The following is a 24165-nucleotide window of genomic DNA, read 5'->3' as shown; positions in this document are numbered from 1 at the left end:
CCCCCCCGGAGTTCCAAGGTCTTTACCTGTTTACGGAGCATCCGGGAGTATGTCATCGTCTGCTACGGCTATGTCTAGGTGAGTCTCAGTAATACAAATTATATCGAAGTCACTAGATACATGTTCCAAGTAGGACAACTTATTCCGCAGGCTGCGTATATAGACAGGTCTTGGTTTTGATCACCAGTGACAGGATTGGGCTGGACATCGTGCCATGAGAGGAGGGGGAGTTGTATGAATAGTAGAATATTTGAGTTATTGATAAAACTAGACTGTGTGAACCAAACAGCATACATAAATTTCGACAACGCATATATAACACCTTGCCTACACTTAACTAGTAACCTAAGGAGATTAATAGAAAACAAGAGATCCCGGAGAGATCTTGGCGCCCACCATCGTACCATCTCCATTAGTTCTATGTCAGTTTGATCTTTTCTCTTCTTTTCTGGTATACTTGCTCAGTTTGCCTGTCCACCAACTTAATCAGTCTTTTGATTAACCTCAAAAAATAACATGCTCAACTAAGGACCTAGGGGAACCTTCATATCAAAGGGCCGGTTTCCAAAACGGCCCCTTCTCTGATTCAAATTTCCTGTTGGTGGTGCATTGCCCATGCCGTTGTGGTCACAAATCTATAAAGTATAAAGATTTAGGTCACTTGGTTTGTTTTTTATGGCTCCTCAAAGTTGTACCTTTCAGAAGCTGTCTAAGTGTTGATAAAATGTGCATGTTATGTAAAATATTAATGAAAATCTAATCAAATGATGGTCACCGTAAAGAATACATTCATGGCATGATTGTGACAAAAAATCATGTTTCCATCGCGCCATTTGGCTGTTTTATGGAAGAAACAATCTCAAAAATGCCATTTTCGATGATAACATTTTAGACACAAAAACTGTGTTTTTTAGAGAATACACCCTTTTATGGGCGTTGGATGCAAACCAATTTTTATCCTATTAAACAGTACGTAATATGCTATTGATGAGAGGAAAAATCATCAAAATGTAAGTGGTGGAACATTTTCAAATGTTGGGTTGAATTAGCCTATGGTTGAATTGCCGATTTTCGACTTTCTTTAGATAATTAACAAAAAAACGAGAGTATTTGCTCGGTATGTTGAGAATATGTACACAGATATGAAAAAAAGTGAGAGAAACACTTTTTCATAAAAAAAATCCAAGATGGCTACTTCACAAGTCCCCGTGGTTGAAGACATTGGCTGACAAATAGACAGAACAACAAACAAAACGTGTTCCTTATGATTTTGGTTGGTTTTCGCATTTACGGGAGTGTTCATAGCTACGGGCGATTGTATAATACCTATATTTATAAGTTTGGTTAGTCACATGGTAACGGGGATCTTTCATATCGAGCCCCAAACATACTTTCGACATATGCACTCCGTTGCCGCATGGAAAACTATTTCAAGTTTTGTCGGAATTTCTTTACCTGTGGTTGTAATGGTCGAGGGTTTTCCAGCGTCCTGTAATACCCAAGGTAGTACAAGATACTGGAGATGTGCGCACACATTCCCATCGTTCTCTCTCCAACTGGGCACTGGCAGTAGTAGTCCTTTATTGGGGCCTCAACATCGGGTGAAACGGTGAACCGTATCCAAACGTTATATTTCGTTTGGCTTTTGTGTCGAGAATGTATTTGACATCGGAGAAGGTCTGGGGAGTGCTGGTAAAGCCACACCTCATAGTCTCCGTCATCACTTAAATGTTCGGCGATGTAACCAGGAGCCAGAGATATCTGATACGTTCCACACGTAATGGTTCTCAAGTAATCAAGATCGAGACGGGGAAACAGTACGGAAGATGCATCCATCTTGACAAACTCGGACCTTGCCCGTCTAGATAGATCCGGATCTGTCTTGACTCTCTGAGCTAAACCATTCGGTGTTGTCAAACGGTCCTTCATACGTTCAGCCATTAGCCTATCTTTGGCATCTCTCTCTGGAGATCTCTGGTAGATCGGTCCTCTAATACCATTCAGACAGGCTGTGACGGTTCGAAGCAAAGCCTCGATGACATTGATAAAGCTGTTAGACACCAATTGCGTTCGGAAGAACGTCCAGTGTTTCAGACGACCATGATAGGATTCCACAATCCACCTCGATTTGGTGATAGTTCTGTCAAGATTTGCTTGGACGTCAGAATGTTGACTTTGACCGGGTTTCAGGTATGACGGCATGCTAGCATTGAGGCCAGAGGCTTCGAGAACTGGTAGGACATCTCTAAAACCTCGGTCAACGACAACGTTGTCGTCTGGTTGTAGCCAAGTAACTAGCTTGTCCATGACTTTTTTTGTAATTGTAGCATCATTTTCGCTGCCAGTGAATGGTCCTACTGTGTCCAGAATGTAGCCATCTGGTAAGGCGATGCTCATGAATTTGAGATAGTTTCTCTTCTTCTGGCCACAGTAGGACATTCTCTGGAGCTTGTGGTCGGAGCTTTTCTGGATATAAATATAGGTGCCATCTAATATGGCAGTGGCTTTATCTCCAAAAAATGCTTCTGAAAAGACAGTATTGTGCCCGAGCAACTGTTCTCTTGTCAAGTGATCCGGACCTAGAAATTGTGGGACTATCGATGTGTCTAATGCCTGTACTATGGAGTGGAAAGTTTTGGACACACTTGACTTGGAAATTCCAAAAAGAGAAGAACACTGACTCCAGGAAATGTCGGTTTTCAGTTTTACCCAGAACAGTAATAGAGCATCGTGTGTAGTCTTGGTATATATACCAGATGAAAGATATGGGGAACAGTGCGAGTGGATTTCGAGGAACTGATCTTTGGACCAACCTGTCCAGGCCATGCATGCCGAGTCATCAAGAGAAGAAAAGCTTATTGTAAACGCAGACTGGTTCTGTGAAAGGACGTGCGACACCTCTAGGAGGTCATTAATGATTTCGGACGATTTTGATGGTAACTGAGATTCCAAGGAACCTCTACCATCAAGGACAACCTCTGTAGACGGATCTAAGTCGTTACCAATAAGGTGAATGGAGCAGACGCGGGATGAGGTGGGACACCACAGTTTGTGTGAATAGATCAGGTGATGTCTTGCACGTTTTGGTAAGACTGATGATTTTGTTCCATTTCTTGCAAAGGTAACAAGACAGAGACAGCATTTTTTGTGTGAAGATGATCCATTCAAAAGATCATGAAGGGTCAGCAACGGCAGGATATGGGACGGGGAGTCGTCTTCTTCCTCTATTTCCTGGTTCTGCTCGGGTTCAGGTTCAGGCTGATTTTTGTTCCGAAGATACTTCATGTAGCACTTCTGGCAAATAAGTGCTTGTTCCTTTGCTGACATCAATCCTTGTTGCACCAGCGTATCTAGGAGCCATTTATATTGTGGACTATTTACATTGCGTGCACTTCTGTTCTTATTGCCACTACGTTTCTTGAAGTATACTTGACACCCTTCTCCAACACATTTACCCTCCATCTTGAAACAATAACGATTGGTTTATGAAGCGTCGATAAAGTAACAAAATAGCAAGCCACCGATGATTGCTGTAAACAGCTAATACTTAGTAGTTTGGTACAATTATGCGAAAATGTGTGATAAATAACGAACAACTAATTACACAAAATAACAAGACAATATAATAAATCACATTCAATACCTCCAAGAAGCGCAGAATTGATTGATTACTTAGAACAAAATAAAGTATTTCATATGGATAATCTATCTATTCGATGTGGCGTGGTCGGCAGGCACAAAGAAAGTGAGACAAGTCAGGGTCCCAACCCTGACAGAGCCACAACGCTTTGGAGATGGGACAATAAAACAAGGAAAGTGAGACAAGAATAGCTAGCGTCGAGTCAATGATTCCGTAAACGTATAGACAAAGACAAGAAGATACGGATAAATGTACAAGGCCACACGATCAGAAAATTCAGAAGAGGACAACTTGAGATAGAACAGTATTCATGTATCAGGGTGTCCTCAGTGTAAATCTTTATATCGATACTGTTTATTTAGTCGTTACACATCATAAAACTGTCATGAAAATATCCGCTCTGATATTCAATATAAAAGTTTGTATATAATAAGCTATATAATAGGGTTTCAGACAAGGTTGTTACTCATTTCCCCTTTTCTTTCAATTTACAACCACATTCAGGCGGCGATATGAGAACGTTCCACCACATGGAATTAGCTGATTTTTGGTACACATATGAAACAAGTAAAGCTCTATCCGATTTTCTGATGGAAATTTGCATCCAAAACTATATAACGGGAGAAAATTGCAATTTTATGGCATTTTTCTTCATAATTGTGTCTCTGCAAGTGCATTTTCATCCGAGAATATTTTTTTTTTTGTTTTATGAATAAACACGATGTTTTGGAAATATTTATCAAAAGAAATTTATACTATGTTGCGAATTACAATTTCGAGATAACCTTCTTTTATTTACGAACTTATGTCTTTGATGCTGAAATTGACAACTTTATAAAAATACATTTTCACTGAAATTATGAAATCTGGGTGTCGGAAAGGTGTAAAATTATTCTTCGGAAAAGAAAAAAACAGTAGTTGAGCTAGATAAGAAATTATACGGGGGCAGGCTCCTATGGAGAATTAACATTACTGGAAACAGGCCCTTTTAGAAAGATTCCTCCAGTACATTCTGAGAAATAGCGATAACAAACTTAAACTGTAACAAGATGACTGCCTGTCAGCATTCAGTCCAAAATGTGATATACATAACTTAGACTCAAGAGGAACCCTTACGTGAAATTTGAGAAAGAACCCTTCAATGAGTTTTGAGCAATACTCAATACGACCACCTGCTGGCCATCTTGGTTTTCCAATCATCCAAAAAACTCGAAATGTGGAACTAAAGTGTAGAATCCATCGGGAACCTCCATCTGAAATTTGAGAAAGACACCTCCTGTACATTCTGAGAAATAACGCTAACAAAATTTCGTTCTCAAATTCAAGATGGCTGTCTGTCGGCCATCTTGGTTTTCCTTTCAGTCCCAAAATTGATATTCTTAACTTAGAACCATGGGAAACCTTCATGTGAAGGTTGAGAAAGATCCTTCCGGTACTTTCTGACAAATAGCGCTTACAAACTTGAACCCCTAAATTCAAGATGGTTGGTTGTCGGCCATCTTGTTTCCCTTTCAGTCCCAACATTCGTTATTTTTAGTTTAGAACCATGGGAAACCTTCAAGAACCTTTCTGGGAAATAGCGCCACAAAAAAACTGCAACTCTAAAATTCAAGATGGCTGGCTGTCGGCCATCTTGGTTTTGTGATTAGTCCCAAAAAATGATGTGCATAACTATGGACCATGGTGAACAGTCCTGTGTAATTTGCGAAAGATCTTTTAAAGTACTTTCTGAGAAAAAGCGCTAACAAGAATTGTTTAAGGACGGACGGAATGGCGGACGGACGGATCACCGACCACGGACGCAGGGTGATTTGAATAACCCACCATCTGATGATGATGGGCTCAAATATAATGACTATTTACCAGAACATCGTGTGTACGACGGTAGAAACACCCGATCGCCGCCCTATATGTCTTTACATCATTACCCATAACCGTCAAAAACTAACACTGTTGTCGAATATTTCCAGTTTACCCATAAAATCGCGTAAAAAAACCCAACCTAAATCGAACTATAGTTATCCAAGATGATTGACCCTGTCTTCGGTTCACCAACATCTTCCCGGCGCCATGCTCAGTCTGGATACCCGCAGTTTGGCTGATTTTCGTGTTTGTAAGAACAATTGCTAAGACAGGCACGGGTGTCCAAATCGTTCCCGCTTTCACTTCACGGCCTTGTGGATTCCATTTTGTTGGGTTAAATAGCGGAACATTGACATGGTGATGTAATGTGTTAGTTTTTTTTTTAATTTCCTGCTCATGGATACTTTTGACATCTACAAGTTATACACAGTTGTTAAAGTAGTGTTGTATATATTGAATAAAGCATTTAACTCTCGGAATTGGTCGTCCATGATGGTACATTTACCACTTCCGGTGTATGTATATCTTAGACTCCAAAAGTCCTTAATGACTTGAATGAACCGTTTTGTTGCTGTTTGTTGAAAAAAGACGTATTGCATTATCTGATCATTGGTCCATAGCCATATATCAGCAAACGAACAACAATCGCTGAGGGATTGATTGACCGATAATAGCAACTGATTTTGACTTGTGGAACTTTAGAGAGCCTCGGTCAAATAAAAATAATATTATAATGCATTGATAGTATTAAAGTCCCTCTTAATCTGTTTTTATTTTATAAATAATATTTTGATTCAGATTAAGAATACATGGAAACAATGAATTGATAGTGTGGCAAATGTATTAGTACAACAATTGTGTACATGAGTAATTTTACCACTACAAACAAATAATTATGCAAGTTTTACTGCTTTTCAAGACCTATTGATTTCCTTGCGGTTTTACTGTTATACAAAACTAATAAGGGCTTTTCGTCTCTCTTTTTTTAAGAAAGACATTCTTGTACTTCTTCTGGAACTACTTTTTCATACGATATCTGCTAAATGATGGCAAAATTATTCACGAAGTTGTCATTCCAATATGGCCGACGTGACATTCAGTTTTACCTAACTAAAAATAGTAAAAATGTTTGTACTACAGACTCATCTATGTCGGTCGCTTACACCCGATAGCTGACCACGTGACCAACAGGGACGACTAACCTGTTTGATAAGCAAGATGGTTCCGATTTATCTCTCAGGAACGGAACCTTTCTCTTGACATTAAATGACCTCACTCCGAACCACCTCACGAGGGAATTTGCTGTAAAGTTTATTCATTTCTGAATACACACATTTACATTTCAACTTACATTTCTTTTTCAGAAACAGAATACGAAAACAAACGTTTTCTATAGATGGTCATAGAATACGTGAAAGTAGACGGACAGCATATACATGTACCAAAGAAAGATATACTCAAACTGGATTTACTATTACAGTGAGGGGAGAGGGGGAATGGGAAGGAAAGGCGGTGCAGTCAATGTTTGCTAATTAAATAACGGATATATTTCTTCTCAAAACACATAGGTTCGTACATATGTGCTGATATATTATTATTATTATAATGTGTAACAATTACAGCTCACAAGTCTGGTAGATCCTACTACAGTCCCATGTGGTAGCTATTACTAGATCCTGCTACAATCCCCTGTTGTAGTTACATACTGGATCCTACTACAGTCCCTGTGGTAGTTATTACTAGATCCTACTACAATCTCCTGCGGTATTTACATACTGGATCCTACTACAGTCCCCTGTGGTAGTTATTACTAGATCCTACTACAGTCCCCTGTGGTAGTTATTCCTAGACCCTACTACAGTCCCCTGTGGTAGTTATTACGAGATCCTACTACAGTCCCCTGGGGGAGTTATTCCTAGATCCTACTACAGTCCCCTGTTGTAGTTACATACTGGATCCTTCTACAGTCCCTGTGTTAGTTATTACTAGATCCTACTACAATCCCCTGCGGTAGTTATTCCTAGATCCTACTACAATCCCCTGTGGGAGTTATTACTAGATCCTACTACAATCCCCTGTCGTATTTACATACTGGATCCTACTACAATCCCATGTGGTAGTTATTCCTAGATCCTACTACAGTCCCCTGTTGTAGTTACATACTGGATCCTTCTACAGTCCCCTGTGGTAGTTATTACGAGATCCTACTACAGTCCCCTGGGGGAGTTATTCCTAGATCCTACTACAGTCCCCCGTGGTAGTTATTACTAGATCCTACTACAATCCCCTGTGGGAGTTATTACTAGATCCTACTACAATACCCTGTGGTATTTACATACTGGATCATACTACAATCCCCTGTGGTAGTTATTCCTAGATCCTACTACAGTCCCCTGTGGTAGTTACATACTGGATCCTACTACATTCCCCTGTGGTAGTTACATAATATATCCTACTATGTTTTAAACATATAAATGATTTATTTAGAATTGGCCTTGGTTACATATGGGAAACAGAAATAAATGATGATATGTGTTATAATGTTATTAGAGAAAGACTTATTGATATATATAGACAAGAATGCAAAGAAAACGTAAGAACATCTTCAAAGGGAAATATTTGAAGGGATTACAGAAAGTAGGTTATCTGCTCATAATATAAATATAGAAAAAGGTAGATATCAAAATATTGAGCGTAGTCTTAGAGTGTGTACTGTATGTAATTTGAATGATGTTGAAGATGAGTTTCATTTTATGTTGAAATGTCCATGTTATTCTAATTTGCGTGTTAAGTTTTTGTAAAAAAACCAAGTATGTTTAAAATGATAAATCTATTCAATGTAAATAACACAAAGAAATGGTCAATTTGGCCAAATACATAAAAGCGGCAAATGTAAGAAGAAACCAATTAACTTAATTAGTTACACTCTCCATACTGTTTGTACATTGCTGGTATTGTATTGTATGTATTGTATTGTATTGTATTGTATGTATTGTATGTATTGTATTGTATTGTCTGTAGATATTGTAAATATATCTCACTTTTGAAACCGATGGGTCAAAAGACCAAAGGTAATAAAGAACTTGAACTTGAATACGTACGTTGTTTTTGTAGAAAGTAAAACTTTGATATTAGTTGGTAGACCGTTGATTTGAGCACTAATTAGTACTTGAAGCGATAATTACAGGGATAAATAGCGGTACGGCCGGGGAGGAATTATAAAACACATACAAAATGTATCATATTTGTTATTTCTTTCATCATTTAAAACAAAATTAAAATATAATTGTTTAGAACAAACTTAAATGTCTCAGTTTAAAGTGATTGAAAGTAGGAATATTGTAGTTTTATGATAATTAATGTTATAAAAACTGTACACCTGTGTTGATATAGGTACTGTACGTTTTCCTCGTGTTACTGTACGTTTTCGTTGTGCTACTGTTACTGATTTCCTTGTGTTACTGTTACTGATTTCCTTGTGGTACTGTTACTGTTTTCCTTGTGCTACTGTTACTGTTTTCCTTCCTTGTGTTACTGTACGTTTTCCTTGTGCTACTGTTACTGATTTCCGTGTGTTACTGTTACTGTTTCCCTTCCTTGTGTTACCGTTACTGTTTTCCTTCCCTTTGTTTTTGTTTTTTTTTTTTTTTCTTTCATTAAAATATGTTTGGTAACGAGTTTTGATGTCTGGTTACTGTTTTCCTTCCCTTTGTTTTTGTTTTTTTTTTTTTTTCTTTCATTAAAATATGTTTGGTAACGAGATTTGATGTCTGTCAGTAAAAGATGTTTGGTAACGAGATTTGATGTCTGTCAGTAAAAGATGTTTGGTAACGAGATTTGATGTCTGTCAGTAAAAGATGTTTGGTAACGAGATTTGATGTATATCAGTAAAATATGTTTGGTATCGAGATTTTATGTCTGTCAGTAAAAGATGTTTGGTAACGAGATTTGATGTCTGTCAGTAAAAGATGTTTGGTAACGAGATTTTATGTCTGTCAGTAAAAGATGTTTGGTAACGAGTTTTGATGTCTGGTTACTGTTTTCCTTGTGATACTGTTACTGTTTTTCCTTCCTTTTTTTTTTTTTTTTCTTTCATTAAAATATGTTTGGTAACGAGTTTTGATGTCTGGTTACTGTTTTCCTTGGGTTACTGTTACTGTTATCCTTGTGTTACTGTTGCTGTTTCCCTTGTGTTTCTGTTACTGTTTTCCCTCCTTGTGTTACTGTGACTGTTTTCCTTGTGCTCCTTGTGCTACTGTAACTGTTTGCCTTGTGTTACTGTTATTGTTTCCCTTGTGCTACTGCTACTGTTTTCCTTGTGCTGCTGTTACTGTTTTCCATGTGTTACTGTTACTAATTTCCTTGTGCTACTATTACTGTTTTCCTTGGGTTACTGTTACTGTTCTCCTTCCTTGTGTTACCGTTACTGTTTTCCTTGCATTACTCTAACTGATCACCTTGTGCTACTTGTGTTACTGTTATTGTTTCCCTTGTGCTTCTGTTACTGTTTTCCGTGTGTTACTGTTACTATGTTCCTTCCTTGTGTTACCGTTACTGTTTTCCTTGTGGTACTGTTACTTTTTTCCTTGTGCTACTATTACTGTTTTCTTTGTGCTACTGTTACTGTTCTCCTTCCTTGTGTTACTGTGACTGTTTACCTTGTGTTACTGTTAATGTTTTCCTTGTGTTATTCTTACTGTTTTCCTTCCATGAGTAACTGTTACTATTTTCCTTGTGTTACAGTTTTCCTTGTGCTACTGTAACTGTTTGCCTTGTGTTACTGTTCCTGTTTCCCTTGTGCTACTGCTACTGTTTTCCTTGTGCTCCTTGTGCTACTGTAACTGTTTGCCTTGTGTTACTGTTTCTGTTTTCCTTGTGCTCCTGTTACTGTTTTCCTTGTGATACTGTTACTGTTTTTCCTTCCTTTTTTTTTTTTTTTTCTTTCATTAAAATATGTTTGGTAACGAGATTTGATGTAGTACTGTACGTTTTCCTTGTGCTTCTTGTGCTACTGTTACTGCTTTCCTTGTGCTACTATTACTGTTTTCCTTGAGTTACTGTTACTGTTATCCTTGTGTTACTGTTAATGTTTTCCTTGTGTTATTCTTACTGTTTTCCTTCCCTTTGTTTTTGTTTTTTTTTTTTTTTTCTTTCATTAAAATATGTTTGGTATCGAGATTTTATGTCTGTCAGTAAAAGATGTTTGGTAACGAGATTTGATGTCTGTCAGTAAAAGATGTTTGGTAACGAGATTTTATGTCTGTCAGTAAAAGATGTTTGGTAACGAGATTTGATGTATATCAGTAAAATATGTTTGGTAACGAGATTTGATGTATATCAGTAAAATATGTTACTGTTACTGTTATCCTTGTGTTACTGTGACTGTTTACCTTGTGTTACTGTTTTCCTCGTATTACTCTAACTGATCACCTTGTGCTACTTGTGTTACTGTTACTGCTTTCCTTGTGCTACTGTAACTGTTTGCCTTGTGTTACTGTTGCTGTTTCCCTTGTGCTACTGCTACTGTTTTCCTTGTGCTCCTTGTGCTACTGTAACTGTTTGCCTTGTGTTACTGTTACTGTTTTCCTTGTGTTACTGTTACTGTTTCCCTTGTGCTACTGTTACTGTTTTCCTTGTATTACTCTAACTGATTTCCTTGTGCTACTTGTGCTACTGTTACTGTTTTCCTTCCTTGTGTTACTGTTACTGTTTTCCTTGTATTACTCTAACTGATTTGCTTGTGCTACTTGTGCTACTGTTTCTGTTTTCCTTGTGTAACTGTTACTGTTTTCCTTGTGGTACTGTTGCTTTTTTCCTTGTGCTACTATTACTGTTTTCCTTGTGTTACTGTTACTGATTTCCTTGTGTTACTGTTACTGTTTTCCTTGTGTTACTGTTACTGTTTTCCTTGTGCTACTGTTACTGTTTTCCTTGTGTTACTGTTACTGTTTTCCTTGTGCTACTGTTACTGTTTTCCTTGTGCTACTGTTACCGTTTTCCTTGTGTCACTGTTTTCCTTGTGCTACTGTTACTGTTTTCCTTGTGTTACTGTTACTGATTTCCTTGTGTTACTTGTGTTACTGTTACTGTTTTAAACACAGAAGTGCTGGAGTATGCACTGATGTGTAATCAAAGCTCCCCTAACTGATGATTGTTGGCCTGGTACGTAGTTTTTGTCGTTAAGCGACTGTACATTGTAACGTATTAACACTACACTTTCATCTACCTGTACGGATTCACAGTCTTCTGATCAGAGACTGCTAGCCTACTTCGGTAGCTGTGTTATGATAATGGAGGGCGAGTTTGATCAAACTAGAGTACGAACGAACTCAATTTAGTTATGTGCATTGCGCATGTGTAAAGAAACAAGAAGTTTCGGTGCGCACACGTACGTCTGGCCACTATAGTACAACCTACCAATTTCATTTGGTCGGACCAGAGCAACTAGTGGTCGTCTGCGCATGCGTGATTATTTGACAGCAAGGCGGTGATTGTTTCTTTTCTGTTTGATACTCGACACCAGCATGCTATATTTAGCATATAAGCTGTTTTACAAATTTCACCCCTGCGACTTTAAATATTTCTTTTCGTCAATATTTTCGTACGGACACCATCAAGCGCATCCTACTCACTGGCCTTCTTTTCTCCCTTCACCATACTAAATGTACAGACAAATCTTATCGAACTTACTCGGAAGATTCGATTTCAATATGAAGGTCAAGTTCAATTTTTTTTTATATAAGGTCATAGGTTACCAATTTGTTATCTCTTTCGATTGTTTGCATCTAAAGAGGTTGACCACAGCTGGATTTGATGTCCCTAGTATTTGTTTAGTTTTAATGGTGATAGTGTAACAGCAACCCCTAATCAATAGAAAAAAACGGTCAATCAATCCCTCAGCGATTTATGTTTTATACAAATTTGTGATACTTTCGAAAAAGTCAAATTTGTTCTTAAACGTAATCGTAAAACACTTTCATTCAATTGTGGAAAGAATTATAATGTATTCTTCAGGCATGGATGGGCTCAATGAATCAAGTCTGTGAGGACAATGATTCACCTTTAAAACGTCAATGAATCGGCTTTTTCTGAACATTTTATTCGGGTTGGTAAGTATGGATTGTGAAAATGTTCATGTAGCACAACCAATAAGTGTAATATTCTAGTGCATGTTAAGGATAAGACACCTAAAGAAAACGTTGCAAAATACGTATACTGGAAGGCGATTTGGGGTCCGCCTTGGGCCAGTTCTAAAGCGAGAAGAGGGGCTCATAGACTCTCGCACATATATGACCATGTATTGCACAAAACGTAGCCGAATCAAGTCATTTCGGTACATTGTACATACGCTTATAGCGTAGCCGAATCGACATCGCTTTATGTGGGCAACTCGTACACATCACTGGTCATTTGTCTGATGAAGGTGACAGAGTACATACCGTACTAGTCATCGAAACGTCACATAGAAACACTTATTGGTTGTGCTACATGAATCTTTTTACAGTTATCAATGAACCGTATTTATGACGTCAATGAACGAAGTCAATAACGTCAGTAGTCCATCTATATGACAGCAATGCCCAATGTCTATGACGTCCATGAACCATCAATAAAATGTCATTTAAACACTTTATAACGACATCGGGCCACCTACACGACATTTGTAACGTTTTGTTAGGTACTGACAAGAGTAATACACGCATAAAACATCATCTCTATTTTAATTCTGATGTAACCTTAAATAAAACGGAAAACACCAAACCGAAAACGTACTATATATATAGATTTACATGTAAAATCTTATTACTATACAAAAATATGATGTTTACACACATACACTATAATTGTCCTCTGACTGAGACGCTCAAACTGTGATATGAAGTTAAATACATGTGTAGACTAAAACATTGTTTTTAAAGAAACCCGAGTACTATAATTCTCCTATGATAGCGGCCACTGAAAACTTAAGTCTACCCGGCTTCGATGCCGCTGCTTCACGAGTGGCACACACTGCAGATTTTCCATGTCCTGTTGTGTTTTTTGTCCCCAAGGGAGACAATTCCTTTCTCTTTGTGCTACAGTCCGTCTCACTTTGTTGCCTCCAGCTTATATTCCGATCTCCATAGGCAACTTTCGGGTCCTTTTCCTGCTCTAGTCTCGTAAAATGAGAATCTTTGACAAAAGAGAACACGCTGTCGTGAATAATCTCCGGCACCGGAACTGATGGGTGACATGATTTAATACATGGTACGTTGCATACGATTTGTTGAATGGCTTTCTTCATATTTCCACGGCAACCTTGCCAGACAAGTTCTAAAACACTCGAACTGTGGAAAGGAAACAGTTGTTGTAGGACGTCACGTGATGAACTAGGCACCGTGCTTGTCATGTCTATGGTATCCGTCCCGACAAATCCAGTCAGAGAACTTCCGGTTCCGGAGGAATTACTCACGTTTATTTTGGTTTGTAAGATTTCGTGTTGTCTCTCATGTTCGTACATTGCAAGCTCAAGCTCTTTGTCGGCAAAACATCTTCGCTTGCGCATGCGTTCGTTGAATATAGGAGGCAAGTACTTTTCATCAGCGTTGTAAATTGTTTGTTTGTTTTTGTATTCTGTAAATCAAAGTGAAAACAACTTATTTGATAATAAGGAGCAATGTACAATGTAATATTTTGCTTTTACGAGTAGGTTTGAGTGCAAGCAAATTTTAACATTGACAACTTGTCGGCTTTAATTAAGTGTTAGTAAGTCTTTTTTTTTTTTTTTTAAATAACCAAAAATTAACTTTGAATATTTATTTTTTTGATCTTAACACTTACTAGACAGTACATCCCGTGACAATGTGTGTTGCTGCAGACTTCTGAGATTGCGCTGTATCAGCTTCCGGTGTTGGAGTATCTGGGTGGCCGTCTTCACCTTGTCCTTCAGAGTGATTGTCATCTCCGAGGCTTGATGTCTATAAAATAAAATCATCGGACGATAATACCAAAAAGATGCTTGGAAACGAGATTTGATGTCTGTCAAGTATAAACGATCAGACGATAATACCTAAAAGATGTTTGATAACGAGATTTGATGTCTGTCAAATATAAAATGATTGGACGATAATACCGAAAAGATGTTTGATAACGAGATTTGATGTCTGTCAAGTATAAAATGATCGGACAATATTAACAAAAAGATGTTTGATAACGAGATTTGATGTCTGTCAAGTATAAAATGATTGGACAAAAATACCGAAAATGTTTGGTAATGAGATTTGATGTATATCAGTAAAATATGTTTGGTAACGAGATTTGATGTATATCAGTAAAATATGTTTGGTAACGAGATTTGATGTCTGTCAGTAAAATATGTTTGGTAACGAGATTTGATGTCTGTCAGTAAAATATGTTTGGTAACGAGATTTGATGTATGTCAGTAAAATATGTTTGGTAACGAGATTTGATGTATATCAGTAAAATATGTTTGGTAACGAGATTTGATGTCTGTCAGTAAAATATGTTTGGTAACGAGATTTTATGTCTGTCAGTAAAATATGTTTGGTAACGAGATTTGATGTATATCAGTAAAATATGTTTGGTAACGAGATTTGATGTCTGTCAGTAAAATATGTTTGGTAACGAGATTTTATGTCTGTCAGTAAAATATGTTTGGTAACGAGATTTGATGTATATCAGTAAAATATGTTTGGTAACGAGATTTGATGTCTGTCAGTAAAATATGTTTGGTAACGAGATTTTATGTCTGTCAGTAAAATATGTTTGGTAACGAGATTTGATGTATATCAGTAAAATATGTTTGGTAACGAGATTTGATGTCTGTCAGTAAAAGATGTTTGGTAACGAGTTTTGATGTCTGACAGTAAAAGATGTTTGGTAACGAGATTTGGTGTATATCAAGTTTTTAATTATTAGAGCGCAGACAGGGTAACAGTGCGGGTACTATGGTGCAAGGACAAAACAATCTGAAAACCTCACAGACTAGAAAATTACTATATGATTAAATAGTGACCAATATTATAACAATCTGAAGTCCAGAGTTCGAATACCTGTCTAGCACCGCTTAACTTTAACACCCAGAACTCTGTTTATGATTTATATATAGTGTTTAAGTCCTGCAAAGTGTGTGGTGTTTTGTTTAGAATAGATAAAGCTATAATCATGCCAGTACTTAGTCACAGTTTTTGACAGTGTTACGGGGTCCTTTAAGTTAGCAGGAATATGAGTGAGGCATGCATGAAAAAGTACACAGATCATGAAAATAACGTAACTTGATTTCAGAATAAATTTCAGTAATAGTATGGGACAGCACGCACCTGTTACAGCGGATTAGCGCGCTAGCGGCATGCAATATGGCGAGGATTATCAATGTTGACGTCTCGTTACTTTCTAATTCCTACCAGGTCGAATCTAAACATGGGACCGGACGCCCGGAGCAATATTGATTGGAACGTCATGCAAAGGTAAATAGACATTAAATTGATACCATGTAACACAGTAGGCTTACCGAGCAGGGAAGGGGATGATAGCTTCGTGTCAGTTTTAAAATCTGCCTCAAAGATAATAATGTAACTGTATACATTTCTTCAGCACATATAAATGCTTTTGGATGAATTTTTCACGTTTTTATAAAAGCTTAAGAAATGAACGAGCAATACCATGCTGTATGATGTCGATTGCCTGTTTATTTGTATTGATGTTACGGTGCCGCGTGTGTAGAAAACAGACCGGCATCGGTATGGTGGTCCGGAACAGTGCTCGAATATATCACGTGCATATAATTTCTGTACTGTAAACTTTGGTCGTGAAACATAAGCCGCGAAGTTTGGAGAATTGGTGATATTTATTTGTAGAAGGAGGTATGTGTAAACTGAACAAGTGTAATTATGTAGATCGCCCGATATCTGCTGATTAAAGTCACTGAAAGGGCGCTGCATGGCGTATGCTCCGTCAGGAGCCCTTCTCACTACTTCAACAGGGGAGTGTGGGCAATTGGCAACTTATACAAAGCGTAATAGATATCAACATGTCTAGTAGGGAAAACCAAGTAAATTATCCACTCAATCAAACGTTTGTCCAAACATCACTAAATGTACAATGTTTCTGGTCTGTACTAATACTGTGATATAGGCTAAATACATATTGTATTTGTAACTCTCATTGCAACATAAAGTATCGAATCATTTGAAGTAATATCGAAATGATACTTGTAAAACACAATGCGTTCAAAATTGTCTGTTAAGTCAGTAATGCGAAACGCATATTTTTGTTTAGGAAGAAGTTGCTCTTATGGTAATAAAACTATAAATGTACCTCCGGAGAGCTACTTGTGCCGCCATCACGCGCTGCCGTTCTACCACCAGGAGACAGTTTGGACACTGACAGTCACGCCACCTACAGAATCGTTTGTGGCCCTTCAGACAGGACACCACTCCATGGTTCCGACAGCGGGCGCACTTGGGCGTCCGTAACAGTTTTCGTCCGCTCACCCGGCCGACAGACTTGTCCCGTAACATATCTGTATGCCCCTCCTGCTTTTCTTCCTCTGGTTCAATCATGTCGTATGTCGATCTGTGTGAAACGTTAAAACATTGAAATTAAATACCACCATAGTCTGATTCTGTTCCATACTAATATGTCCACCTTGTATTGCAACTAATACTTAAAAACAAATATTAAACAGGAGGCCCATGGGCCTTAACGGTCATCTGAGTTCTGATATATTTATACAGAGAGCTGATTTTTGTTTTTAAAACATGAACAGAAATATTATTCAAATGGACAAAAAAACAATAAAACCTTATTCAATATCTAGTATACAGATTTAAGACTGAAAAGTATTTGAAACTATCACCTCTGATTCTAAACAAGGAAATTGAAGAAATTTTAGCACACTGACTCCTTTGGTCCCCGCCCTACAGCCCGTGGGGGTAGGGCTGGCCCAAAATTTTCAAAGTTTCAAACTGTCAACTCAGGGTTATAATTCCAATCAAGTTATCAACACGTAATATTCAAAGTATCATTTGCCATTATAAACGATACAAAATCCCCCCCCCCCCTCTTCCCCAGGGGTAAACGTGAGACCCTAGGGTCATAAAGTTCATAATTTTGGTAAAGCACATTAAAACCCTTCCATCTATGAAGAGTATTTGATTCTACCATATCTGGTCTTGAGAAGAAGATTTTGAAATTTAAGTCAATTTGACCCTTTTTGGCCCCGTCCCTCAGGCCGCTTGGGACCATATAATTCACATTTTTTGTTGACCTTTGGCCATGGAACGTTTCTGCAAAATTTCATTGAAATTGGTTAAGGGGTTTTGGAGAAGAAGTCGAAAGTGTAAATTGTTTACGGACGCACGACGGACGACGACGGACAAAAGGCGATCTCAATACTTTACTAAAAATATACAAAGTTGATAAGTCTATGAGTTTTATCATATTCAAAAGAACAGTAAATGACGGTGTGTAAAGATGTCTATATTTGAAAATCAAGTTGAAGTATCATTACCAATACACGACCAAGTGACCACTGGACTATACACACTGTATACATGTGTGAACCATACACATAGTACACATGGGGGAACCGTTAACACGGCACACATAAATATGTATGTGAATCATACACCAGGTACACATTTGTTAGTCATACACACAGTATGTATATGTGTACCTCGCACACGGCACACGCATGTAAACAAGGGACAGATGTAAACATTACATTGAAATCAGACATGTATTATATTTCTTCGATAAAAGCAATATTTTCCCAGTTGGAGCACCGTCTCTGGTGCAAAAAAATGCTTCAAGGCAAATCTGGTTGAGATCGATATGAGCAGAGACTCAATACTGAGGTACAGAGCCAGATCAATGAGTTACTCTTGGTAGCATACTTGTGCTGTTTTATTCATGTCAAAGCAAGCATATGTTTGAGGAGAATATCAACGATTTCAAAAAACGATAACAGGACTAAGAAAAATTAGGCGCTAGGAAATATAAGGTAGTTAGAAGTTGAAAGAAAGATAAAGATCCCAAATATTGCAATGGGCGCAGTAGATTTGTTTTGGGCGCTTTTGTGTTCCTAAATAGAGGACACCAAAGCAAATCCCCAAATCTGCAGTGGGTTCCCGCATCAGTCGCCTCCTACGATACAGCAGGGCGATTGTTTAAAGGTTTACCAATACGGAATACGAATTAAGACTCAATGAGAATTTTAAGACATGAAATTCATACTAGACAAAATTACCCTTGCTTGTTTGATATGCTATCATAGGTATCCATTAACGAACACACCAATGTATAATTTGAATTAAGAAAATATCACCATGTCTTAAATTCACATTGAGTATAAATTCGCAGGCACATGTGTATTCTGTACCGGTAAGCCTTTAAATCTGTACCGTTTGACAGCGATAAGATAGATTAGGAAAGAACTACGTGACCGATTAGAACCAACAAATGGAGCACAATTCACTTTCACCTTTTGTCATGTTTGACTTAATGATAACTTATCAGTAGAATAGTATTAGATAAAATGTCTCGTGGTAGTTCGGCATGGCACTTCAATGAGATAGAACTAAAAAGTCGGCATCAGATCCGCGCTATCACAATGAGGCATGCACAACAACATACCCCGTCTCCTGCATACGCACACGCAAGCACGCATACACTACCCACATGGAGGTACGACCTTAAATGACATACGCTGTTAGTAGGACGCGTCTGCCCCCACAGCGATAAGCTAAACTAGAACAGAGAGCCCCGTGAGCACAGTTCACGTTTCACCTTTTGTCATGTGTGACATAAAAATAACTTACATATGTATCAGTAAAATAGCATTAGGTAAATTTGCTCATGAAGAAGTCTTAACATGAGCCACACCAATGAGGTCACCGTTTTAATGTACACTGTAATACAGTTCCGAGCATAAGGCACTAAGAATACATCGATACATACAGCGTCCGTCCATCAACTGCTTTATTTGATTAACTTCTTCTTGAAAAAGGGAAGACCCCATTGAGGTCCTTGTATTTGGCGAGTCGGTATCTGGGACGGAGAGCAATACATTTTCTCATATAAATTGACAATGACCTTGCTTCAAGATTACAGTGGACAAATAGGTCAGAAACTTCATTAAACATTTTCAAAATAACCAGAACGTCTAAAGCAATGTTACTTTGGCAAGATATGTAGACCAGCAGTGTGAATCTTTTTGTAGCATATTGTGTTTAAGTCAAAGGTCAATGCAATTTCTTAACACAATTTGTCTTCATTCCTAACCCCATACCGTTTTGATATACAGATATTTATTATTTTCTGTTTGTGGTCATATTAATTAACAAGAGGCATATATGGCCTGTATCACGCACCTGGATCTCCATGCCTAGCAATATTATATATGGGTATGGGATGGAGGTCTCAATAGTTTCAAAGTTATGGTCCAGGAATTAAGTCTCTAGAGGCGGCGGCTAGACCCAAATGTCAATTGTAATATCATGACTGTGTTTATTTCTTGAAACCCATCAATTAAACATATGGTTATGGGGTAAAAATATCAACCATATCAAAGTTTTACCAAAGAAGTATATCCCTAGGGGTGGGGCCAGACCCCAAAATTAGTTCTGATATCATGATAGTTTTCGTCTCTTTTTATGCTCAGCAATGGTATATAAATGGATCTGGACTGTTTCAAAGTTATGACCCAGAAATTAAGTCCCTAGGGATGGGGTCAGACTCCAGAGTCGATTCTAGTATCATGATTGTGTTCGTCTCTTTATGCCTAGCAATGGTATATATGGATCTCAACTGTTTCAAAGTTATGGCCCAGGAATTAAGTCCCTATGGGTGGGGCCAGACCCCAGAGACAATTATATTTCATGACTGCTTTTATCTCATTTTTACCCATCAATTGTATTTTGGTCACGCCCATAGGACCAGTCCCTCCATTTGTACAATTGTGAATCCCCACCATCTGAGAATGCCTCCAACCAAATATAGTTGGTATCTATCTCTTAGTTCCAGAGAAAAAGACGCAAAAAAATGTATGGCCAAATCCACCTTTTTAGCCCCATCTACCAGGGGTCAGCTCCTCCTTTATGAATCCCAACCACCCAGGGATGCTACCAGTCAAATTTGGTCAAATTCCAATAGGCGGTTAAGAAGGAGTCGTTTGAAAAAAATTGTTGACGGACGGTAACATGCCACTGTGAACATTTTAATACGTCTCTGTGGTACATTGTAACAGACCCCTGTGGTACATTGTGAAACGTCTCTGTGGTGCATTGTAACAGACCCCTGTGGTACATTGTAATACGTCTCTGTGGTACATTTTACAGACCCCTGTGGTACATTGTAACAGACCCCTGTGGTACACTGAAAAACGTCTCTGTGGTACATTGTAACAGACCCCTTTGGTACACTGTAATACGTCTCTGTGGTACATTGTAACAGACCCCGGTGGTACATTGTGAAACGTCTCTGTGGTACATTGTAACAGACCCCTTTGGTACACTGTAATACGTCTCTGTGGTACATTGTAACAGACCCCTGAGGTACATTGTAATACGTCTCTGTGGTACATTGTGACAGACCCCTGTGGAACATTGTAATACGTCTCTGTGGTACATTGTAACAGACCCCTGAGGTACATTGTAATACGTCTCTGTGGTACATTGTAACAGTCCCCTGTGGTACATTGTAATACGTCTCTGTGGTACATTGTAACCGACCCCTGTGGTACATTGTAATACGTCTCTGTGGTACATTGTAACATACCCCTGTGGTACATTGTAATAGGCCCTTTGTACATGATAACATACTACTGTGAACATTGTAATAATATGACCCTGTGGTACATTGTAACAGACCCTTTGTACATGGTAACATACTACTGTGAATATTGTAATAATATGACCCTGTGGTACATTGTAACAGACCCATGTGGTACATTGTAATACGTCTCTGTGGTACATTGTAACAGACCCCTGTGGTACATTGTGAAACGTCTCTGTGGTACATTGTAACAGACCCCTGTGGTACATTGTAATACGTCTCTGTGGTACATTGTAACAGGCCCTTTGTACATGGTAACATACTACTGTGAACATTGTAATGATATGACCCTGTGGTACATTGTAAGACGCCCCTACATTGTAATAGGCCCTTGTTGTACATTATAATACGCCCCTGGGGACATGTACTATTGTTCTAGATTTTAGTATGCCCTTGTTGAACATATACCAATTGTAAGAAAATATTAAGGTTGATATAATATCTATCAAGGTCATTACACAAATGCAAACATATGAATAAATCTCGGGATGGAAAGAAAACGGTTTATATATAAACATTAATCCCAACAATTTTCAAATTAGATGGTCTAGTGAGGGGTACCAGTGTTATCTCGCCCAGACTTTGTATTATCAAGATTATTATACAAACTACTTACATGTAAACTCCTACATTTACTACAAACAATAGTCACGTTTAGAAAACAATACGAAGAACAATGGTGTAGGCTTGAAGCTTTGTCTGCTGTGATTTCGTATTAGTATTTTCACATTTTGGGTTGGGATCGTATGGAAGTGTATATGGCACACCATAAAGTATATATTCATAATTATAATTTTGCGACTTTGATAATTTCACGATGCATCATTTAAAATCATTTTAAACCATCAAATCCTTGTATAGAATAATCCATATGAAATATTTCGCCAAAAGTAACAAAGTAGACGCAAACGCTTCCGAACGTAGAGTGGACAGTATACCATTACCGAACGTATAGTGGACAGTATACCATTACCGAACGTAGAGTGGACAGTATACCATTACCGACATCATCTTCCGACATACCAACACATTGATGATAGGTATTTCTATTAAATATAGATGGCTGAAGCACATTTAAACTTTGAAGAATTTATGTTTGAGAAAGCATGAAATCGTAACACGCCAGCACAGAATGAGTCAGTGCTTTATAGGTATTCGGTAAACATTGTTTTACTTTTTGTATGTTGAGTAAATATTATTTTCATTGTTTATCGCGAATAGTTCGACATCATGAATAGGTGTTATATATATAGATGAAATCAATGATCGCAATATTATTATGCTTTTGCGAAAAATTGAAATCCCAAATTCTCTTTAAACTTCATCTGAAACTATCGTAAAATACATTTAGATTTTCTGTTTTGTATAAGAGTGTACCATATTTGCTGCCATAGCATTGGGCTCGTTCAGGATACAAGTTTTACCCAAACAACCTTTTTTTTTTTTTTTTTTTACATGTAATTAAATAAAACGCATAGTTTTACGTTATGAATACAAATGATGTAAGATATTACACAATTTACACGTGGAAATCGGAGACCATGCGCTGTCTGTAAACGTCGCCCCATTTCGAATTATTATTATTATTCAGTTTACCATGAATTTAGTATACATAATAATCTCGAGAAATAAAACTTTTTAGTATAATTTTAGATGATTACAATTTTTGTTGTTGATTTTGTGATTGTTATGTCAATTACGAAGTTTTCTGAACGATTATAAAATCATACGCGTACATTAAGTAAAGTACCCAGAGCACAATTTATTTCATTGAAAATATTAATTTAATCAAAAGTAGTGGTAACATCATATTCTAACTGACAGACTTGAGACAAAATAATTTTCAATATATTCTCGGTCGTGTAAATTTTAGAAGTTTCGAAATTCTCAGCTTCAAGTAAAGCTTATCATTGGACTATAGCGAGCTAAGAGGGAGGACCCGCACCGGTCGTTAATGTCAAATATGCTATATTAGTTTACTTAAATCTGGTAGTTTGGATCGATTAAGATTAATCGCCAAGTAAGTTTTGATTGGTTAATGTATAAATGAAGGTGAAGAGAATTTACTAAAATCACACCAGTAAAACTACTTGGATATTTTGAGAAACCATTCTCTTAACACCAAAGAGGACAAAGTTTCAATACATAATACAAAGCTGAAAGAGAAATATCACTTTGCCTAACTTTCGCGGATACCAGTCACTAAAATATTCTGAAAGAAATTGTACAGAATTTTTGAATTGTTATGAATATAATGTGTTATTTTTTCTCCTTTTTTTCCAGTGATCGCCTTTAATATGAAAACTATTCAAAATAAATCCACTTACCTTTCGAAAACAGCAGGACTTGTAGTAGAAACATAAACCGCTGATACCAATGATTCAGCTGCTGGACTAGAGGAAGGAATGGGGGAGGTACTCGTGACTGATTGGCTGGGTTCTAACCATACGTTAATATCCTATCAAATTTCATTTCCGAGTCAAGACATATGTCGCTAGTAAACTGGAGGGTTGGCGGGCTTGGTGGACATGATGCTCACAGACCGGTGGGGGACGCTATCGATACCATTCTAAATTTAGAGTTGATGTGTGGAACTTTTAATACAAATAATCTCGATCGACACAAGTACAACTTCATTATTCAAGAAATTTTCAGAAAAAAAAATTGTTCTCATAAAATTAATAAATTGTTTTTTTGTTAAGTTCAGATGAACGTGAAATCATGGAATCCCGTCCAGTATTTTAGCATTAAATCACGAACTTCTTTTTGTTATGGATGATTAATATATACTAATGTTAAAAAGAAACTGTGCTTGCATAATGATAAAA

At 37.6% G+C, this 24165-nt stretch overlaps 2 protein-coding genes across 2 annotated transcripts in view; both read right to left on the bottom strand.

Annotated features, from left to right (window-relative positions):
- Nucleotides 1-12160, bottom strand: part of LOC110460280 (salivary glue protein Sgs-4-like) — a 16443-nt gene extending 4283 nt beyond the window's left edge. Inside the window, exon 1 of the mRNA XM_021513104.1 lies at nucleotides 12136-12160. Coding sequence (XP_021368779.1) covers nucleotides 12136-12160 — 25 coding nt within the window. The remainder of the gene's footprint in view (nucleotides 1-12135) is intronic.
- Nucleotides 12161-13222: 1062 nt separating this feature from the next.
- On the bottom strand, nucleotides 13223-17108 carry LOC110460287 (doublesex- and mab-3-related transcription factor 3a-like). The gene is made up of 3 exons (XM_021513113.1): nucleotides 16820-17108; nucleotides 14324-14460; nucleotides 13223-14116 (listed from the first exon to the last, which is right to left on the bottom strand). The coding sequence occupies exons 1-3, from the start codon at nucleotides 17062-17064 to the stop codon at nucleotides 13434-13436; spliced, it is 1065 nt and encodes a 354-aa protein (XP_021368788.1). The 5' UTR covers nucleotides 17065-17108; the 3' UTR covers nucleotides 13223-13433.
- Nucleotides 17109-24165: the final 7057 nt, after the last annotated feature.

Source organism: Mizuhopecten yessoensis, unplaced genomic scaffold (assembly GCF_002113885.1).
Source record: "Mizuhopecten yessoensis strain PY_sf001 unplaced genomic scaffold, ASM211388v2 scaffold10347, whole genome shotgun sequence".
Classification (NCBI taxonomy): Eukaryota; Metazoa; Mollusca; class Bivalvia; order Pectinida; family Pectinidae; genus Mizuhopecten; species Mizuhopecten yessoensis.
Note: the sequence above shows the minus strand (reverse complement) of the source record. Positions and strands in the feature narration are given on the sequence as shown.